Source organism: Sabethes cyaneus, chromosome 3 (genome assembly GCF_943734655.1).
Source record: "Sabethes cyaneus chromosome 3, idSabCyanKW18_F2, whole genome shotgun sequence".
NCBI classification, from domain to species: Eukaryota; Metazoa; Arthropoda; class Insecta; order Diptera; family Culicidae; genus Sabethes; species Sabethes cyaneus.
In genome coordinates, this window is record NC_071355.1 from 61,311,659 (window position 1) to 61,325,693 (window position 14,035).

Consider the following 14,035-nt stretch of genomic DNA (forward strand, 5'->3'; position numbering starts at 1 on the left):
CTGGTAATTCAGATGCAGTTTTGTAAGAAATATCAACTTCAACATGGAAAACAATCAATTATAAATTACTTTCGAGCGTCTGATTCGGTAGAATCCCCAACTTTACAAAGAAATGAAGCAAAATATCGAACTACTCTCCCTTAGTAAAATTTGTTCAAGCTATTTTCTCTACTTTCAGTATACATTGAATAGATGTACAGAACAGAATGTTTATTGTGAGCTAGTAAACTATGTGAGAAATAGATTTATATGAAAATATACAACCCAACGAGATTACCTACCTTCGTTTTCTCACTCTTACTTTTTTTATTCCATAAAACTAGCTTACTAGCCGTATCTAATAGATTTCTGCAGGAATCATTTGGAATTCTCTTTATTTTATGCAAGCTGTAAAGCATTGCTTCAATCCAGAAAAATGTTTTAAAAAACAATTTCATTGAGTGGTGAATGACCCTTTGGGTTAAAACCACTCAAAAAAAAAAAAAAAAAAAAAAAATTTCATTGAGAACCTTGCAGGAAATATTGGTTTCTTCTTTTCTCATTCACATTGAATAATTAAATAAATAGCCCAAACAGAAGTTAAACTCGTGCTTAAATCACTAACCTTATCAGTGGTATAAATAAATAACGTAAGGTTAGGATAATGACAATTTTGGCATTATAGATGAAACGCATGGGTTCACCAAATTCGAGATCCCAGTGCAGTTAAGTGGAATTATCACAGCGTTAGGCCCTAGTGCGAATCGAGAAAGTTTTTAGCTCGAAAAAGTCCTCGTCCTGGTCGGCAAACGACCTGATTGAATCGAACCATGATTGAGATTACCGTGACCGTGACTCTCCTCATCTCCCATTTAACCCAGCAGTGTCAGAAATCTGTTCTGTCTTCAACTTGATGGCAGCGAACAGGTGTTTGAACGGCGTTTTGCGCAGTGTTACTGACCGTGATTCTGACGTACCGTCGATTTTCCTGCAGTACACATCTGTTCTCTTTCGGCTTGCAAACGCCAGCAACAGGCGACGGTTCGCATTATCGCGTGATGGGCTTTTCCAAAACAGCTGAGCGAGCTGAACTTCAGCAAGGCAGTCGATTTTCCGATGACCTCTAGACGTCACCATTGCTGTGTCTGTGCACTACGTGCACTATCACACATATTAAACTGTTTTCATGTCTGTACGTCTGTCTTCCGCTCAAAATTGAAAAATATAATTATGAATATATGTAGCCATGAATCGCATGATTATTCTAAATTTAGGCTAGTTTCATGGATCGGAACGGCGACATTCATGTGGGCAAAAACACATCACCAATATATTCGCATGTAAACAAACCACCAAGCGACTAGTTTATAAAAATAAACAAACGCCACTCTGTCTCTGGCGGTTGCCAAAACGATATTAAATGGTCGTCGTAAAATAACGCTGGCCAACACAGCGTCGAAATTAGATGCGCGTTCCGTAGCAATACAGGCAGTCCATAGGAGCAGAAATCCCGTCACAGCGAGAGCGTGCCAATACCCATCGGCATCGCGGAAAGGCGAATTCAGTCGGCACCCGGCGACGGCATCGATCAAACGTGTGGCAGATTTTCCTCGTATAGGACATTGTGAAAGACGAAGAGAAATTCGCGCGTTCGTTCAGACGGGTTATCCGTAAATAGTTCTAGTTCTAATGAAGTTTCCAAACACGCTCGATTTCAACACCTATCAGGCTTACTTTTGCGCGCGGCATTTGTCTCGTGACGAAAATCGACAGCTGGACGCCATCAATCTGGAGTGGGACACGGGCAGTCCTGATTCGCTGAAGACGCTATGTTTGAATGCAATCGCCAGCAATTGGCCAACCATTCCCTTCTTTCGGGAGATACCGTTGTGCGAGGATAGGCACTTTTTACTGGATTTGTTAGATCTAGATTTTCCTTTGGAGATTTTATGCTCCCGAATACGCAATGATGCCTTTTGGAAACGTGCTTTTGTGAAACGTTGGAAAAACCGCTACCCTGTAGACATAGACGGAAAACCCTGGATAAGAGTGTATTTAGAGCATCATATAACGGAGACCCTAGAGAATATGAAACCAGGAGAATTTGATCAGGAAAATTTCCAAAAATTAGCCGATTTGTGCTCTTTGCACGTTAAAGAACTTAAACTCAATCAACTGCAGCCTTCCACGGGGGAAAGTGGAGACCATATTCCGCTGGATACGGTTTTGTCCAACTTGAGAGAGCTACGAATAGTCGACATAACGTACGATGTGAAAAATGCAGGACACAATTTTTATCTCGGTTGTGCCACCATCACGGATAAAGACATCAAGCTTATGACGCAAGGGCTGGAACGATGCTACGAGCTGACGGAGTTTCGATTGCATAGTACCAAGCTGGAACCGACGATGATGAAACGGTTGGCATCGGCAATGGATAAAGGGTGTCCGAACATAACGACGATCGCTTTCCCCCATTGTCGCTGCGGGGACGTCGGATTACGAGCATTTTTCGAAGCACTGTCGCCCGATTCAATGCCCAATGTGAAACAGGTGATCCTAACGAATAACTTTCTGTGTTAGTATTTTTCATTTGAATTAACCACTTCTTGAGCATACCAACAACAAACTTGATACGTTGCTAGCAGGCCTCACGTTCAGTGTAGAAATGAAGAACGAGAATGACATTAGCTGGGGCTTGTTTATGTAAGAGTGTGAGAGCAGCAAAGAGTGGAGGAGAGGATCCGAGTTCTTAGAATTTGTTATTGCTGGTATAACCTACTGCAAACAGCTTCAACGATGGCCCCAGCTTATGTCAAAACTTTATCGTGTACATTACTCCATTGACGGATTTCGTAGCACCCTCTCAGTACAGCGGACCCCCGTTCGTTTGAACGATTTCTCATGCAAACTAACGGGGTTAGTTTTTAATTTGAACTACTGGCAACCCTAAATATGCTGAAACTTGAATGAACTGGCCGCCCTGCTTTATGTTATTGTTTTGGTGGTTTGATTTAGTTCGCAGTTGCAAACAGCGAATATTTCATTCTCCGATCGGATTTCTATCATATTCGTTGGGAAAACGGTATGTGAAACAGATTAAACACGCTAAGTCAGTACATACAAACAAACCGTGTTTATGTGCATTGTCTGCATAAGCAAATGATGTCATATTGAGAATGACATTTGAACCATTTTTAATTTGGACGCTTTGCATGTCGTGCAAACCAGCGGGGTTCAAATTAAAGTGTTCAGATTAAAAACGGCCATACAAACGGCGGTCCACGGTACTCAATGAAGCTTGGAGTGCAAGAGTTTATGTAAGTAATCAAATTTGCATACTAGTTATTCTGAAATTAGTCCAGGCTAATTTATGAAAAGGACTTAATTTTTTCGTTTTTTCTTACAAACAATATAGCTTGGAGAATATATATAAAATCGGAAAAAAATATGATCTATGAGTGGCTTAGGCGTCCTCCGCCATGGAGTAAAGCCATGTACTGAAATCCGCAAGATTTGGGGCTAGATTGCCTCGGGTGTAGTTCAACCAGTCTAGTCGCAATGTCGGTGGTAATCTATCCACTAACTCGAACTTCAGTGAAGCGTTGTACATGAAGTCCTGCACTTCGTATACTTCTATCGTCGCTACCAGATTCTCAACCGTGAGTGCGAAGTTCACCAAATTCTCTATGTCCGGGGATGGTAAGGAACGAATTTTGCTTATCGTTGGACAATTGTTTTCGGTCTACCATAGAGCATTTTCAGCGTAGCAAGCACTCCATTCAAGTTCTAAGGGTGTAATAACCGGCATCTTACCGACTCCAACGCCTTTCCTTTCAGACACTTGCGTAGTCGCAACATGTTTTCCTCGTTGGAAAAGCCACACATCTGCGTGGGTGACATGTACATTGAGAAAAACAACGGCCAGTCCTATGGGTTTCCGGCGAACTCGGGCAGGTCTTTAGATACTGCTCGTCTTGCGGCCAGCTGACTGCGTTTGAGGATACACTGGGTTTGTCTCTTCCGCAGTGATCGGTTGATTCTCCAATGCTGGGATCATTGGAGGGGTTGGTCGCGGCGGAAGCTGTAGTCTTGACCTGGGCGTTGGAGGCATGTTGTTAGGATCAGATGTTTGATGGTTTGGAGCGAGTGTTGGTCGTGCCTGTGGCGTAGAACGCTTTCCACCGGAGTGAAATCCGGTAACGTATTACGCCATCCTCTTTGCGAGCATCGTCAGTCGACAGCAGCTGGCTGCCCGTTTGAACGCTGGGACCTCAGATTCTTCTTGCAATTCCTCTGCTACGACTCACGAGTCCTATCCTGCTCCGACTTGTTCTGTGCCTTTGATCCCCTGTGAAACTGTAGACATCTTCTCCAAATCTTCATTGTCCAGGTCGCTGTCGAGTTCTTCCATAATTTTAAACTTCTCTTCCAGAAACTTTTGCTCCAACTTTTTCTGCTCTTCGAGTTTCTGCAATCTCAATTCCTTCTTCCGCTGCTCACTTCGTTTGCTACTTTTCTTTCCGCATGATTTCGCATCGCCAGAGTCCTCCGGGGTGGATTGTCGGCTTGAACCGTAGCATGAGTGTTTCCAGCTGGGGTTTTCCTTTCCACTGAACTACGCAGAGATGGACACACTGGGCAGAACCAACCGATACCTCCTGTCTCTTCCACACACTCAAAATGAAACCATTTTCCGCAACTATCACACTGCACCATTCTACTGTTATTTCTATCTGAACACCACTCATAAGTAGTGTACCGACCCGTGCACGCTTATCGAACCGTATTGCGTCTAACAACGACTTTTCCGCGAATATTAGTGACTGAGTTGACTATCGATTTAGCAGTCGAAGCTATTTGCTTCGGAATTGTTCCTTTCTTAATGACATTTACTTTATTGGCAACGTCAACATTTACCTGGAGGGTAGGAGGGGGATTTCCTGATTGTACCGGATCATTCGAACTAGTGACTACTGCTCTCGGCTAGGAGGTGCTACTAGATAGAGTCAGTAGGACTAGTGGTTGCACTAGTCGGAATAATCGCTGACGGACCTGTCATTCCTGCTCCGTCTTTTCGACGATCAGCAGAAGTTGCGACATCAGATCCTCCTTTGCCCGATCTTGATTTTGACCTTTTGGCGGACATCTCACAGTTGGCCAAAAAAGACTTTTGTAAGATGTTGGAGCGGTAAAAAACGAATGCACAATTTTGTGAATTTATTCCAGCGTGTATTATCCAGGGAACGTAAAATTACAAAATTCCTGAATGAAAGAAATTAAACATTGTAAACTAATGCTAGTTCACATACCTATATATATAGTTCACACACTCACTTTTGGTTATTCGTTACCGTGTGTAGCAGAATTAACAGTGGAAAAATGAACAGTAACTTAGATATTTTACCGATGGTCATTGGCGTAGCTAGAGGGGGTGCCTGGAGGACCAGGCCCCCTCCAGAATTCTTCAGGCCCCCTCCAGAAATTTTCCCCATTGGAAGCATTCGTCTCTATTCAAATTAGACCTCTCGTAGTCAATTTGCCAGTCGTCTCGGAATGTTGCGAATCACCTTCGATCTGGTCAAGGCATCTTGCACGTTGAGCCCCCTGTTCCTGGTGCTAGTGCAGTTCTTGAAAAGAACTATTTTCGTCGCACTGTCGTCCGGCATCCTTACGATGTGTCCGGCCCACCATAGCGTACTGACTTTCGCCAAATGCACGATAGGAATCTCTTCCAACAGTGCTTGTAGCTCGCGATTCACCTTTCTACCACTCCCCGCTTTCAGTTTGTACTCCGCCAAATATCATCCGTAGCACCTTCCGCTCGAACACGGCAAGGGCGTGCATGTCCTCCGTGAACTGAGACACGGCTTCAAGTTCATAAAAAACCACTATTCTTCGTACGATAGCGTATGCTTTTTTATCGTAGCGAAGGTCTAAGTAGATCCGATTGCGCTTAACTATGCCGCTGGATCTTCCGTCAACAGTTACCGTCGTGGGAGGCACGCGTTTGTTTCCTTTGAGCCTCCTTCTTTCATGTATTTGGTCTTCGACACATTTATTTTTAGCTCAATCCTCCTGGACTCCATTTTCATCGGATAACCCCCTCAAGAGCGGTGTTGAATAACATGCAAGATAGGCCGTCCCCTTGTATCAACCTTCACCGTGACTCAAAGGGACTCGAAAGTCTCCGAGATCGATCTAATGTAGCTCTGATCAATCGCGTCAGTTTATCCGGAAAACCGTGTCCGTGCATTATCTGCCACAGCTGGTCTCGATCGACTGTATCTTATGCTGCTTTAAATTAATAAAGATGTGATGCATGGGCACGTTGTACTCCCGACATTTCTGTAAGATCTGTCGGATGGTAAACATCTTGTAGTTGCATATAGGTCCGCCTGGTAATTCCCTACAAAACCCTGTGTTATCGGTGACAGCCGGCGTAATAGAACTATAATGAATTTTTTTGGAAGGCACCCCCTAGGCCCCTTCCAGGGAAATTTCCTGGCTACGCCAATGCCGATGGTGTCCCTTCAATGAGCGGGAACTCGCGTGAAATTTTACTATTTCTCGGATAATATTTCAAAAAGACCTATGTGACAATGGGAGATTCTCTTCGTGTCTCCTCTCGTCCGTTTTTTACTGAGATACTAATGCATTTTAACACATCAGCTTTGCATAAATCGGATGCCGGAGTCACTAGTTAGCTAAATGTTTTGGAAATTTTCTTTTTTATGCAGACTCGAAGAGAATCTCCCATTGTCACATAGGTCTATTTGAAAAATTACCCGAGATTTGTCCGCCTGATCTTTGAATTAGTTTATGTTAGGATTACTGTATGAGTTCATTTTAAGCATACTAATTTCTCACCTTAGATAAGTCTACTAAACAAAAGTTAATTAGGAAAATATAATCTTAGAACACCTCCATATCAGCAATTGGCTGTGAACAAATAGGGCATAGGTTAACAAATTATAGTTTCACCAAATCTTCGAATATTTTAGCATTGCACTTGTAGTAGCAATAGGAGCATTGGGGCCCGGCGGGTCCCTGGACGTGGCGGAATCGACAACGAATGAGTTTATTTTGTTTTGGTCGTGCATCGAGCCGCTATGCTGCCCATTCTTTCCGTACTCGACACTCGACAGCAACTAAGTCAAGTCGAGTTGCTCGAGGTGACTTACATAATAAGGCCCTATTTTTAGTTATTAAAGTGGTTTTAACCCGTAGAGTCATTCACCAAAGACCCTAATTGTTAAAAAAAAATAATGCTGCCTGAATCCAAAGGATACGTTACACACTTAAAAAAAAGTGCCGAAGTCAGCAAAATTTTGCCGAGATTTGGACAGCCGAGCGTTCGGTAAAATTTTTTATAATGCCAAACGTTAGTAAAGATCCGTAAACGTCGATTTGCAAAACTGAAATTTTTGCCGACGCTCGGCTGTCCAAATCTCGGCAAATTTTGCTGAGTTTTTTAAGTGTATAAGTCTTTAACGGCAAACGAAACGATCACCCTTACGAACAAGAGGGCACTCTGGCGTCAAATATACAAAATAAGGATCTAAAATTTCCTGAAAAAGAAAATATTTATTTCTAGCAAAACAGAGAAATCATCCCCGATGTACTCGGTCCTATGCTATTCGTCGCCAATTCGTTGAGCGTCTCGACACACGCAGGTCGGTTTCGACTTGGTGGAGCCATCTAGCACGTTGGGTCTCCCTATTGCTGGTGCCGGTGCGGTTTTTGTAGAGAACAGATTTCACTGCACAGTCGTCCGGCATCTTTGCGACGTGGCCGGCCCACCGTAGTCTTCCAACTTTCACCAAGTATACGGGAAATCTCTCCAATGGCTGCAGCTCGTGGTACATACGCCTGCGTCAGCCCGCAACACCTTTCAATCAAATACGGCAAGTGTACGTATGTCTTACGTTAGCAAAGTTACAATCTCAAGTCTGTAGAGGACTAGCCGTCAGGTTAGCGTTTTGTCAGCTTTATGCGTCGGCATATGCTCTTTGATCGAAGCATCTTGAGGGAAAACTAGTCTCGATGTTCAGCTTAAAAGCGTCGTTGAATCACGTTACTCGTATTATTGTCGGCAGTGACTAGTGATCCCAAACATACGTACTCATTCACCACTTCCAATTCTTCGCTGTCAACAGTCCGTGGGCGTCTAAAAGTTGACTTATTTTTCAGACGATCATTCCTCTCGATTCGATGCATGCTCGCCGGATCTCACCTTCAATAACGATATTGAATAACATACAGGACAGTCCATCTTCTTGCCGCAACCCTCTGCGATTCGAAAGGACTCGAGAGTGCCCCCGAAACGCGCACGTAGCACATCACTCGCTCCATGGTAGCTTTGATCAGTCGTGTCAGTTTATCCGGAAAACCGTATTCCTGCAATGGAACCGTATTGAGCACACATGTGCTATTATTATGTAATAATCCAAGTCGATATCCGCAGCCCGCAGGGAGCGTACGTTGGTGATGTTCGAGAAAAACCGGCTACCGATGAGAATATGGTCGATTTGGTTCAATGTTCGTTCGTTAGGTGATCTCCCGGTGGCTTTGGATATCTTTGCGTTCAAAAAAAATGCTTCTGATCGCCTGGTCTAGGGAAACTACAAAGTTGATGCATCGCTGTCCGCTACCGTTTGTGTCGGTGTGCAGGGTACGGGGTCCTATCACCGGTTTATACGTCGCTTCCCTGCCGATCTGGGTGTTCATATCCCCGATGATGATTTTGATGTTCCGTGCGATCAGCTGTCATACCTTCAGCTGCACATAAAACCTCGGGTCTACCTTCGTATAGACAACGTATGTTTATGATGGTGCACCGCGGTGTAGTGAAAAAAACGGTCTTTTATCCTCAACTCAACGTGCACATCCTCTTGTTAATCGACTTCCAGTCTATCACGCGATTCTGTATTTTGACCATCACTTTAAAACCAACGTTGGTTGCTCTACCGCTCTGGTAAAATTGAAACTTCCCGCCACGGGTCTTTGACACCTTCTCGCCTTTGCGACAGATTTCCTGCAGTGCAAAAACGGGCATTTAAAAATCAATAGGATAAGGATATCTTTATTGGAGTTTTTCCGATCGATTAGTTAAGAAAATTGAAAATCAATGAGAAAATCACTGAGCCTTTATCACTCAAAACACAATCACTTTTCGTGATTGTTATCAGTATAATAGTAAATTCGCAGTTACTACTATCACTATTGAAAACAATTTACAGAAAAAATTTGTTCGATTGATGCAAAAAATATGCGAATTTGACTACTTTTGTGACGACCGCACGACTAAAATCCTCGTGCACAATGTTGCTGCCAGAATAAAGGGAAACATTTTCTCAATCAGCATGATTTAATAGTAAACATTCAGGTTTGAAATTGGTATGCTTTCCACCCGTAAATAAGTTTAGACTGTACCCGTTCAATCTAATCCTCAGCTTCCGAAAGCATTCTTGACCTGGTTCATCTGATTCGTCGAAGGCCCATCGAACGCTTGGATCTTCGTCTCAATCCTATTCTAACGGAAGGAGCGATTTCCGTGCTGACCATGATTTTCTATTTACCGCTGAAAGAGTAATTAATAATAGACTCTGGGTCTTCGGCAATCGCATTATTTCTCATTCGTGTTTCATCTTCCAACAGACTCAACCTCAGCTGCTGCTCGATCGACGAACAAATCGAAGACTATCTGTTGATGACGATCCGTTTCAATACCAGCATAGAAGTTTTGAATTTTTCTTCCAACCCATTGGGTCAGGCGATGGGCGACAAGCTGCTGGCAAGGGTGAGCGAGAACAGAAAACTGCAGCAGTTTGATTTGCGCAATACGGACATTTCACCGGATGTACGTGCGGTCATCGATGAGATAGTCATGGAAAACCGAAGTCCGCATACTCTGAGCGATTGGTAAGTGCCAGAACGCTTTTTCTATGATTTGTAAAGTATTTGAAAGATCAACATGTTATGCGGTATAAACAAGAAAGAATGTATTCATATGTTAGTTGTAAAACAAATACCATCGTCTCATTTTAAAGGTTATCTGCTTACTTTAAATTTTTTTCATTGATTCAATAAAATACACATTTAAGAAAAGCATATGTTTTGACTTTTTATATATTTAACTGCCTAAAATCTTAACTTAACTTTAGTCCAAAGTCTAATAAATGAGATCTAGATCTAGAAACAAAATTTAAAACTAAACTGTTATCAGTTGGGCCGACTCGCCGTGTATATCCTTTATGCGTAACATCGTCAAAACGATGAGATCAAATTGATAACTTAATTGATGTCGGATTCTGAGTAAAGACACAACTCGCACTTTCGGTTGTTTTTTTAATCAATTTTATACTTTTAAACTTCCCGCTTTTACATTTTCGACTTTTAACAGGTCATAATAAAAGTTTAATTCGGTGAACTTAAAAGTTTGACGGCTAACCTATATCACATGTGATATTATGTCTTAACTTACCTGTGGGGCATAACTGCCATGCGTAACATCAGAACAAACCACTGGAATTCAACTCAATCCTCATCCTCGATGGTTGATAAGAAAAGTCCCTCCATCGAGTATTTCACTATAGATTATGATCACCTTAGGAGCTTATATTTAAGAATTAAAATTTATCACTATTACATCCGCTGTATGGCAATTAGTTTCCTTCTATTTGTGTATGGCCTTACTGAGTACGATGGTTGTGAAGCCGTTTCGCTTTTTAATCTCTCTCGCCGTCTAGCTCGTAATGTACCGCATTGATAGGTCCTCCGTACGAGTCCGGCCCAGTGGAATTTAAGTGCCCTTTCGTGTGCTTCTTCATGACTTTTACTATTTTCTGAACGATCGTACACTTTCCTACAATAAGGACACATTTGCTTATCCTTACGGACTGATTGGAAACACTTCTTTTTGACGATCGTTTCAGGATGGCTTATCTCATGACGTAGAAGAAGATATTCCTGCTCGGATCGTAAATCGCAAAAGCGACATTTAAAAAGCGGTAGAGTGACAGTGCCACTTTCTGTGCTTCCTCCAATCTGCTCTAGTGCTTCCGTTATGTTGGTCATGTTGGTGTTGATCGTAATTTCCGATTTCAGATACTCGAGAAAACGTTGAAAAAGTGGACACGTTTCAATGAGTGCCTTTTGGTTACAGGAGTTTTTGAACGAATGAAATAAGTTGATTTTACATATCTGTATATCGGAGGTAGTAGCTACATCTAAAACTTGATCATAACGTTGCCCCAACAGGCATATCAGGTGGTATTGCTCAACGAACACCATATCAAACACGTCGTTGATTGGTTTCTGACAAAGAATACATGTAGTGAACTCAGTTAACTTCCTTAACTTTAAACGAAGCTTTGTTTCGAACACTTCCCGCAGCCATGATAGTAGATAGCAGTATTCACGTAGGGTAGAATCACTTATTTTGTTAGTGGCTGTTGCGTTTCCTGACTCGATAATTGGATCTGAAGCAATTTGATTTCGATGACATTGGTCCTGGTCCGGAGTGACCATTGTTGCTATTTCCTCCGTAGGCTAAAGATAAAGAGACTAGATTATAAATTGCGCAGCTCTAGCGGCGAAGCTACTTACATCTTCAAAAAGGAGTATCTTGACATCTTTAAAATGCTCTTCTTCACTGCCCATGCCACAGTTTGCCATTTTAACAACGATTACTTGGTTTATCTCGAGTTATTTGTGCCTGAATCCAGTAGGTTTTGCAAATACCTGTGCGTGTTTACATGCTTCCTTTCCGAGTACATTGCGTACGTCAAAACTAAAATGTGTACTACGAAATGAGCGAATATCCTTGTATTTGTAGGTCAGTATATCTGTAGAGCAGAGTCATGCGATACATAGTTCTCACCAGGCGTATTATGCGAAGTCTATGGGTTTTCATCCTGAATGTATGTTTCACGGATGGTCCTGTCACACTTCCTTTCGTTACTATATTTAAACTAGATTAGTCGCATTTTAGGCGCACGCTTCGTATACATCGCCGTCGATTTATAAATTTAAAACCGTAGAAATGTATGTGCCTAGAGATACGAAAAGATAATTTGACGTAGGACTACGATTTCGTGTAAGAGCGAAAAGGCTTAAACATCTCTTTTGGTTTCGTAGTCGTGAATAAAGCTGGTACTAACAATGATGGGTATATACAGATCCATTTCCCAGATTAAGTTTAGGGTTTATATCCCGCGTTTTGCACCTTACTGGACACCGCAGTCTAAAAGTGCGTTTTGTCATATACATTGGCATTAGAGAAAATAATTTGGATTAATCCAGCTACAGCTGCAAAACACAATATGCAGTCCAGCCTAAAAAATCGATTTTTCTAGACAAAACTTTTTAACTCCTTAAAATGAAAATTTGCATACAAGTTACGATTAGCGCCGTATAGTGTGCGGTTGGATCAGCCCGGTGACATCCCAATATGAATGCGCAGGGTTTGTTTGTAACACAAATTTTGAGCCCGTCTCGTTTCGAGCCCACAACAAACTTCGCTTCGGATAAAGTAATGTTCGTGAATCATACGCAACATCTTAGATTAGGTAAATATGTATTAGTTTCAGCTTCGTGTAAAACGTGTAGAGAGCGAGCTGTGATTCTAGTCACAAGCATGGCTTCTAGTCATAGGGCCTGGGGAAAACAAACCACCAACACAACCGCTATTAGGAGCCTTCGTATCGATTTTAGCAATACCCGTACCTGTATGCATGAAAATTATTTCCGACATATCTCTTAAACCAAAATTTTACTTCACTCACACTTGAACAGAGGGATGCAATCCGTATCTTAACGAACGGTGTTTGACAGTCGATTTCACGAAAGGCGCCAAGTAAGAAAAAGTGCCCACCTTACAGATAAATTTGCTAATAATATTGTCAATTGCAAGGAAAATTGCACCATCCAAAGTGCGATATCGCTCATAAAAGTGCTATTTTAGCCTAAATCGTTTCGGTCTCTTCGGCGCACTTATTGCTTGGAAGATAACGAAAAAGTGCGCCGAAGATACTGAAACTATTTAATGCAAAATAGCACTTTTATGAGCGATACCCAAGTAACAATTTCAGGCTGATCAAACGCTTTTATAGCTGATTTTATTCAACCTGTGGCTGATCTATGGTTTAGGTTTAGAAATAAAAACCTTTTTTCAGCTCTTAAACATCTAAATCTGGTGATTTTATCAAGCTCCAGGCTAATTAATAGCTGCTTTCGAAGCTGCAATGAAGCTTAATAGAAACTTTTTAGCACTTTTAAATAGCCAATTTGCGCAATGCTGTCAATTCTATTTTTAGAACGAGAAATAGTTTTGCAATCTGCTTTTCCAGTCGCTTAATCAACGCTTCGTCAACCTTTATGCAGCCAAAAAAATCTATTTTTAAATTTAAAAAAATGGAATGCGGCCTTTTTTATTTTGCCGTGAACATGTTTCGAACGCGATATATATTTTTAATTTCGAATAACTTTAATTCGAATAATTAGGCTAGCTAATTAAAAATGCATGTCTTTTTTCCGGGAATTGAACCCGCCATCTTTTGATCCATAAGCACTCATCGTATGATCCGCCCCATTTGCATCTGCAGAAGAGACAGTGAGAATATCTTTACACCTGAAGCCTAGCCCGCCTAGCGTGAAGCAGTTGATAATGTCGATAACTGACACTGTTTTTGCTGTCAGCCGAATTGCGAAATTCTGTGATCTGACAGTATGAGTGCTGTGAGCCGGAAGAAAACTTGGTAGAAGTTTGTAAAGCCACTTTAACCCCCTTAAGCAACCTTAACGTAGTTTGAAAGCTGTGAGCCTAATGAAAGCTTCCACTCTACATTTTAACACCTTTAAGCAGCCGTAAAACGGTTTGATGTTTATGGCTGTTTAGAAGCAGATTTTTTAGCAGAAAAATCCGCTATTAAGCTTGTTTATCAGCTTTTTGGAGAGAACTGGTTTGAAAAACTTAAAGTAGCTTAAACATCGCTTATTGTAACACCATTTGAGTGCTTACTTTATGCAGCTTTGATCGCCTTAAACCAACCCG

The 14,035-nt window shown here is 41.8% G+C and overlaps 2 protein-coding genes across 2 annotated transcripts; one reads left to right on the forward strand and one right to left on the reverse strand.

Moving 5' to 3' along the window:
- The first annotated feature begins 1,668 nt into the window (after positions 1-1,668).
- On the forward strand, positions 1,669-9,907 carry LOC128744017 (uncharacterized). The gene is made up of 3 exons (XM_053840757.1): positions 1,669-2,557; positions 9,435-9,570; positions 9,640-9,907. Exons 1-3 carry the CDS (start codon positions 1,669-1,671, stop codon positions 9,905-9,907), a joined length of 1,293 nt encoding a protein of 430 aa, XP_053696732.1.
- Positions 9,908-10,290: 383 nt separating this feature from the next.
- LOC128743761 (uncharacterized) lies at positions 10,291-11,699 on the reverse strand. Its single transcript, XM_053840422.1, has 2 exons — positions 11,590-11,699; positions 10,291-11,532 (listed from the first exon to the last, which is right to left on the reverse strand). Exons 1-2 carry the CDS (start codon positions 11,656-11,658, stop codon positions 10,627-10,629), a joined length of 975 nt encoding a protein of 324 aa, XP_053696397.1. The 5' UTR covers positions 11,659-11,699; the 3' UTR covers positions 10,291-10,626.
- Between the last annotated feature and the right edge of the window lie 2,336 nt (positions 11,700-14,035).

What these genes read in the sequence shown, in the direction of transcription:
- LOC128744017 (XM_053840757.1), top strand. Translation starts at nt 1,669, where the DNA reads ATGAAGTTTCCAAACACGCTCGATTTCAACACCTATCAGGCTTACTTT. An exon ending in CCTAACGAATAACTTTCTGT is followed by an intron (nt 2,558 to 9,434) that starts GTTAGTATTTTT and finishes TCTAATCCTCAG; the next exon opens with CTTCCGAAAGCATTCTTGAC. An exon ending in TTCTATTTACCGCTGAAAGA is followed by an intron (nt 9,571 to 9,639) that starts GTAATTAATAAT and finishes ATCTTCCAACAG; the next exon opens with ACTCAACCTCAGCTGCTGCT.
- LOC128743761 (XM_053840422.1), bottom strand. Translation starts at nt 11,658, where the DNA reads ATGGCAAACTGTGGCATGGGCAGTGAAGAAGAGCATTTTAAAGATGTC. An exon ending in AGATACTCCTTTTTGAAGAT is followed by an intron (nt 11,533 to 11,589) that starts GTAAGTAGCTTC and finishes CTTTATCTTTAG; the next exon opens with CCTACGGAGGAAATAGCAAC.